A 7,330-nucleotide genomic window follows, 5' to 3' on the forward strand; every position below is an offset into this window, starting at 1 on the left:
CGTCACTTGGCTGTACATTTGAGGGCCTATCGCGAACCACGTTCGACGTGTTACCTCTCTGTCGCACTTGTAAATTCGTACGTAAGTATGACAGGGAGGGAACACGTCGAACGTGGTTCGCGGTAAGCCCTCTGATGCCACCTCCATTAGTCTTTTGTACGCCGGTTGTTGAGGATTGTAGAAGGACCAGGCAGAATAAAAAAAAATGTTTAAAAATAGAAATGTACTGTATTCTGCCACACGAGTACATATAAAAATAGGAAAGATCAGTTGCTTGTTTCAAGTTCAAAGTTGCAGTGTCACAGCGTTAACTAAAAGTGAATATCATAGACAGAGGTCGCCCCCGTCTCCCGCAGTCCCCGCTGAAGCCTTGCGTTTCGTTCCAACATGCCCGCCCACGTTGAAAGGTTGGTCTTTCAACTGTAGATTTACTTTTCGACTGGTAGTGGACATATTTTGCTGAACGCGCGACGGATGATCCCAGACGACGTCCGGATGTCGGCTACGCGATTGATGCCATCAGATCCAGCGATGACGCTAACGATTCTGCCGAGCTTCCATTTCATTGGAGGCAAATTGTCTTCTTTGATGACGACCATGGTACCGGCTGCAAGTTGACCCTTGGCTTGCCTCCATTTGGTTCGCTCCTGAAGTTCAGAGACATATTCTTTATACCAGCGAACCCAGTAGTGTTGCCTCAATTGTTCTATCCTCTGGTACCGTGTTAGTCTCAAAGGAGGAATCTCTGTTAGACAGGGAGTCGGAAGAGCTGTGAGTGGTCGTCCGATCAAAAAATGGCCTGGAGTAAGTGGTAGCAGATCAGAAGGATCGCTAGTTAAAGGAGTAAGAGGCCTTGAATTTAAAATGGCCTCTATTTGACACAATGCACAATAAATCTCTTCAAAAGTTAAGTGACAGTTACCTAAGACTCTAACTAAATGGTGTTTAGTGGATTTCACCCCGGCTTCCCACAAACCGCCAAAGTGTGGTGAATATGGTGGAATAAAGTGAAATCGAATGCCGTCATTGGCTGCAGACTCAGATAACGTCTTCGCATGACTGGTAAGGAATCTCTTTAAATCATTATATGCCCCGACGAACTGTGTTCCATTGTCGGAGTATATGTCAGAAGGTAAGCCGCGGCGACTAACGAATCGCTTCAATGACGCCATGTAACCTTCTGCAGACAAGTCACTACATAGCTCAAGGTGTACACATTTCGTTTTAAAACACACAAAGATCACGATGTATACTTTTATGGTTTGACTACCACGACCCTTTCGAGACGCAGCCAGTATAGGACCGGCATAATCTACCCCAACAACCTCGAAAGGAAAGCCTGGCGTTACTCGCGGTGAGGGTAAGTTGCCCATAAGTGGCGCTATAGTTGCACCGCGCATACGAGTGCACAGGACGCATTTGTGATACGTTGACCTAGCTTGGGTACGACCACCGATTGGCCAATAGGTAGTCTTTACATACGCTAGCATGGCTTGAGGTCCCGCGTGTAACAAAATGATGTGAACGGAATTAAAATATGTCACCGTTATAAAATGCCCTTTCGGCAAGATAGCTGGGTGCTTTTTATCAAAGTTAAAAGGCCCGTTTCTAAGTCTTCCGCCTACACGCATAAGTCCTTCAGAATCCACAAAAGGATTCAGTTTTGTAAGTGGGTCTTTGGCTTTGAGTAAGGCTTTATTTTTTACATCCTCATATGAGTAAAATGATTCTATCTGCGCTAATTTTACTAAAGTATTCATAGCCGCATGAAGTTCATTTGTGCTAAGGAATCCTGAATATCTAACACTACCCGGTCTTGCGTTATTAATAAACCGTAAAACGTAAGCCGTGACTCGTTTGAGTTTAGTGAAATTGGAAATCTTCGTAAGGTTCAAATCTGATAGAGGGGATAGTGTAGCTTCGCTTGCTACATTAGCAGTGATTACCTCAGCTTTAATGTCGTCACTATCCTTGCTCGCGTGATGATTTTTGGGCCAGTCATCTTCGTCATTACGGAGGAACTTTGGTCCATTCCACCAAATATCAGCAGCAGCAATTGAACCCGCATCAAGTCCGCGTGAGACCAGATCAGCTGGGTTGTCCTTAGTAGGTACGTGTCGCCAAGGCCAACCGCCAGTGATTTCGAGTATATCAGCTACGCGATTTCGTACGAATACTTTGAGTTGGTTTGGTAGCATTCTAAGCCAACCTAAAACGATCATAGAATCGGTCCAAAATGTACAACTGTCTGCTTTCATGCGAAGTGATGTTAGAGCTTTTTGGTAAAGCTGCGCTCCAGTCAAAGCTCCACATAATTCTATACGGGGAATAGTTACCGGCCGAATTGGAGTTACTCTACTTTTTGCCATGAGTAACCGAGTAACTACTCCTGTGCTAGTGATCGTACGTACGTACAAGCAAGCTCCGTACGCAGATTGAGACGCATCCGTAAAAATATGGAATTCCACTCGCGACGCGTAGATTCCTACGACACTGCGAGGAATGCTTAAGTGGTTTAATTCAGGTAAAGACATTGTTATATTAATCCACTTTTCAGAAATGTCTTGAGGAACTTCATCATCCCAAGAAACTCTTGAAAGCCATAAAAGCTGAAGCAGAATTTTACCCTGTATAACAACTGGTGACAGAAGACCTAGAGGGTCAAATATTTTTGCTACTGTGGAGAGGATAAACCGCTTGGTTAGTTTTTCAGGGTTAGGTCCTAAGTCGATAGTAAAGTACAAGACATCGGCTCCACTTTTCCAACCTAGCCCTAGCGTCTTACTTTCGTCCAAGTTGCCAAGATTAAGGTTCCTAGATTCGTCGTTATGTTCATTTATGAGCCTCGGCTCATTTGAGCGCCACTTGCGTAAATGCATACCGGCACTTTTAAGTACTGCACTGACCCAAGCTATAATGCTTGCTGCCTCTTGCTCAGTATCAGACCCGGACAAAAAGTCATCCATGTAAAAGTCATGGGCAATGATTTCAGTGAGTCGAGGGTCCGAGCAGTCCAGTGATAGCTGTTTAAGACATCTAACAGCTAAGAAAGGAGCGCTGGCCGTACCATAAGTTACCGTATTTAATTGGTATGTGCACAGAGGTTCAGATGGATCCTTGCGCCAAATGATTTGTTGCAAATGCCTATCGTCAGGGTGCACGACTATCCTCCTATACATTTTTTCCACGTCAGCCGTGTACACAAAGCGGTATTGTCTAAACCGTAACAAGATAGCTATGAGATCGTCCTGAATAGTAGGTCCTACATACTGAATGTCGTTCAGCGTCACTCCGGTTGACGTGCGTGCGCTAGCGTTGAACACAACCCGCAATTTTGTCGTGAGACTAGATAGCCGCAACACGCCGTGAAAGGGCAAAAAGTTTCCTACTATCTCATTGGAAGTAACCTTGGACATGTCTCCCAAAGTCTCGTATTCTTTCATAAAGTCTTTATACATAGACTTCAATTGTGCCTGTCGCTCTAGTCTGCGCTCTAACGATAGAAAACATTGTTTTGCCCGCTCATAAGAATCGCCCAAAGAAGATGCAGGCTGCTTTAAAGGATACCTAACCATGAACCTACCGTCTGGTAACCGAGAGGTATTTTTTATGAAGTGTTCCTCGCAAGCCCGTTCATCGTTGGTATAATAAGCAGTCGCGGGTTTTATTGTCGCTTCGTCTAACTTCCAAAAACGCGTCAATTCGTCATCTTGATTATTCATTTGAACAAAATTACAACAAATGTTTTTAGAGTTAGGATTATGCGCATTACGACCAGACACTACCCAACCTAGCTTGGTTTCATAAACTGTGGGCTTGTTTCGTCCCAATTTAATTCTATCATTACCTAATAATTCCCAAAAGACCTCGGCGCCAAGAAGAAGATCGATAGCTGCCGGCGAGTGGAACTTAGGATCAGCCAAAACTAAATGTTCAGGTATGTCTAGCATTGATACATTTACCTCTTGCAAAGGTAAGTCGCATGTAACTTGTGGAAGTACGTAAAATGACCTTTTCATACTAAAACTTTTGTCAAACAAAGATGAGAACTTTGCGTCGCATAATTTATGTACAGTCGACTTCATATTTTTAATACCGGTCAAAGACGCATTCACCTCCCTAATAGGTAAGTTTAGCTTTTTACAAAAATCAGCTCTAATAAAATTAGGTGAAGCCCCATTGTCCAAAAATGCGCGCGCCATATGCGGTTTACCGTCACGATCGTATACTTCTACTAGGGCAGTAGACAGTATGACTTGACCTTGTAAAGCAGGATGGGCCGGCAACAAGAGGCCGCTGTTAGCACTACAGCTGGGGCCAGGTGCGGGCTCATCGTGCTCGCTCGGACTGCTAGGAGTCACTTCTATAACAGGCATTGCTACTGGAGCCTTCGACGGCATCCTATCCACGTGTAAAAGCGAGTTATGACGGAATGAACACGACTTGCACGGACCACGCCTACAATACTTCGCTATGTGCCCGGGTTTTAAGCAATTCAAACATACTTTCATCCCTTGAATCTTATCTGCACGTTCGTTATTAGATAACGCGAGAAAGTCGGGGCACTCAAATAACCAATGACCTCGCTTACATAATGGACATTCATATGAAAATAGTGGACTACTCACAATATTGGTTTCACGTTCATCTAGTCCTACGAAACATTTTTCCTTTACCCGTCGCACGGCGGAGCGCGCGTGCGCCGCGGAGTCAGCGCCGGCGCCGGCGGCGAGCGGCCAGGACGCGCGACGTCCGGGGCCATCCATTGCCATGGTTTCCAATAGATCCACACGATCGCTGAGGAAATGTATGATAGCATCGAAAGTAATTGTTTCGCAACTAGGCACAAACTCCTCCCACTCTCGTCTTGTAACATTGTCAAGTTTTTGACAAATTATATACACTAATAATGTATCCCAATGGGTGGTTGGTTCATCAAGGGTCGCTAACGCACGTATATTTTTACATATCGTGTCTATAAGATGCCGAATAGCTGTCGGTGACTCCTTGGTAATTGGGCTTACATTGAATATGGCCTTAATATGATTATTCACCAATAACCGCTTATTGTTATACCTATCGCATAATAATTGCCAAGCTATTTTATAGTTACTACTAGACAATGCCAAGGATTGTACAATTACCGCGGCACTGCCTTCTAGTGAAGCCCGCAAATAATGAAACTTGTTTACATCATCGATTGAGTCGTCATTATTAATCAAACTATCAAATGTGTCGCGAAACTCAAGCCATGTATCATACGAGCCTCCAAATTTCGGTAAAGAAATGGTGGGTAACTTACATTTTATATGTGGATGACGCCGTGTATTGTACTCGGAACCCCCATCGCTAGGCGCGACTTTAGTATGCATGGTTACCAATTCCCTAGCCGCCGCGACTGACGAGTAGTACAAATCCTCGAAATCCGACCTCTCGTTCAATTGGGCCTCGTCATCCTCCGCCATACACTCCAACTTGGTTTGAATCTCATCATACGTGTTGTAAACACATTCCAATTTAGCAATCCGAAGTTGAAGTTCCGTCACCTGAGCCGCACACAATACTTTTTCGGCTAACTCGCGTATATAACCTGAAAATTTAGTTAAACGCGACTTAATATGACCCCTCTTTTTAACTAACTCTTTAATTAATGCTTCATTCATCTTAAATTGCACTTAGTATTTACCTTCTTAGCACTATCAAAACTCTGTTCCACCAAAACACCAGCACAATGAACCAAGAACGTAAACTAAACCACTTTCTTATGAATTTAATGTTAATTACTCCGATGTTGTTTACTATAAGCAATCCGGGCAAGTTATGGCGATAAGTACCTACGTATGGCGGCCGCGCGTCCCGATAGATATGGCAAAAAAACGTTTGTCCGCGCTCGGCCGATGCACTTATTATGCAATTATGTAATTGAAGAATTTGTGTTTTAAAGTCTGATTTATTTGTATTGTAGATTATTAAATAGGTTTTGGATATTGTTTTAAGACGTAATATAGGGTTTTTTAGGCTAAGTTTATATTTAAGTTGTGTCAAATAGAGGAATATTATTGAAAAATAGCTATTAATGACTCTTATGTAAATGATAGAAAGATATTAAGGAACGGACTCACTTTTAGCTCTCTTAACCTGTTCACTCCTTATAGACGACGTCGGAATATAGTTTTCCGGGATAACGGTAGAACAGTTGACCACTTTGTAGCTGATGGGTGAAGATATAGCCGCCTCGGGATGTTTCAAGCTGCACTCCTCACTGGAAATCCGGTATGTTGGATGCGCAGGAAATATTTCACACGATGCGTTTCTCCTTTGTCTCAGCCGTTGTGGAGGTCCTTTGTCCTTAATATCTCGTAGCTCGCTGATTCAAATAATTATCTGGCATCGAAGACCATGTTGAGGATTGTAGAAGGACCAGGCAGAATAAAAAAAAATGTTTAAAAATAGAAATGTACTCTTCTTGAGTGTTCTGTCGATACCCCCGTCAGGGGGGTATGAGGGGCCGCTACCGCACAATGGCTGCGGCGGCTGTTGCGGGTCGCTTCCCCACCGACTGGTGGGGTGGTCGAATGGCCGTCTTTTTGGGGACGGTGTGGGTAGCTGAGAAATGTACTGTATTCTGCCACACGAGTACATATAAAAATAGGAAAGATCAGTTGCTTGTTTCAAGTTCAAAGTTGCAGTGTCACAGCGTTAACTAAAAGTGAATATCATAGACAGAGGTCGCCCCCGTCTCCCGCAGTCCCCGCTGAAGCCTTGCGTTTCGTTCCAACACCGGTATAGCCTTCGACTCAATGTATAATCTACACTTTTTATGGAAACGTAGTTCCTCCTTCCCGTAGAAATATTTAACACGTTCGCTGCGATATAAGGCTTAAATGCCCTATGCATGTACTCCCACTCCGTGCGGAGGCGAAAAACGGTGAACTTCCCGTGGTGCGGGGGGGTGTATAATGAGAATTTCTATATGTACAAAAGAGACAAGTATAGGTTTGAGTTTAGGACTTTAAGGGCTACTAAATAAAGCATTAAAACTGTGGTAAGGTTTTTCGGCCTGATAACGCACTGATTAATATTTTTTTCGATTCCTTGCGGGTAATAGGCCGTAAGGCCCGACATAGATCACAAGGTCTCTCCACCCCTTCCCGCACTGTTGTAGGTGATAGAATAGTTTACTTCCGATTAGTGTTGTGACATCATTAGCGGGAATAGACGTAAATACGATAGTGCACTATTCAAGTGTTTGTTTACGTTTTTGTGATAGTTCATGGTGTTTTATCATTTATTATGCCTCGGTCAAATAAACGGTGCAGAAGAATGCTGG

The 7,330-nt window shown here is 43.7% G+C and overlaps 1 protein-coding gene across 1 annotated transcript; it reads right to left on the minus strand.

Moving 5' to 3' along the window:
- Window positions 1–208: 208 nt before the first annotated feature.
- On the minus strand, window positions 209–6,456 carry LOC133525172 (uncharacterized). Its single transcript, XM_061861435.1, has 2 exons — window positions 4,629–6,456; window positions 209–647 (listed from the first exon to the last, which is right to left on the minus strand). The coding sequence occupies exons 1-2, from the start codon at window positions 5,661–5,663 to the stop codon at window positions 429–431; spliced, it is 1,254 nt and encodes a 417-aa protein (XP_061717419.1). The 5' UTR covers window positions 5,664–6,456; the 3' UTR covers window positions 209–428.
- Between the last annotated feature and the right edge of the window lie 874 nt (window positions 6,457–7,330).

Source organism: Cydia pomonella, chromosome 14 (genome assembly GCF_033807575.1).
Source record: "Cydia pomonella isolate Wapato2018A chromosome 14, ilCydPomo1, whole genome shotgun sequence".
NCBI classification, from domain to species: Eukaryota; Metazoa; Arthropoda; class Insecta; order Lepidoptera; family Tortricidae; genus Cydia; species Cydia pomonella.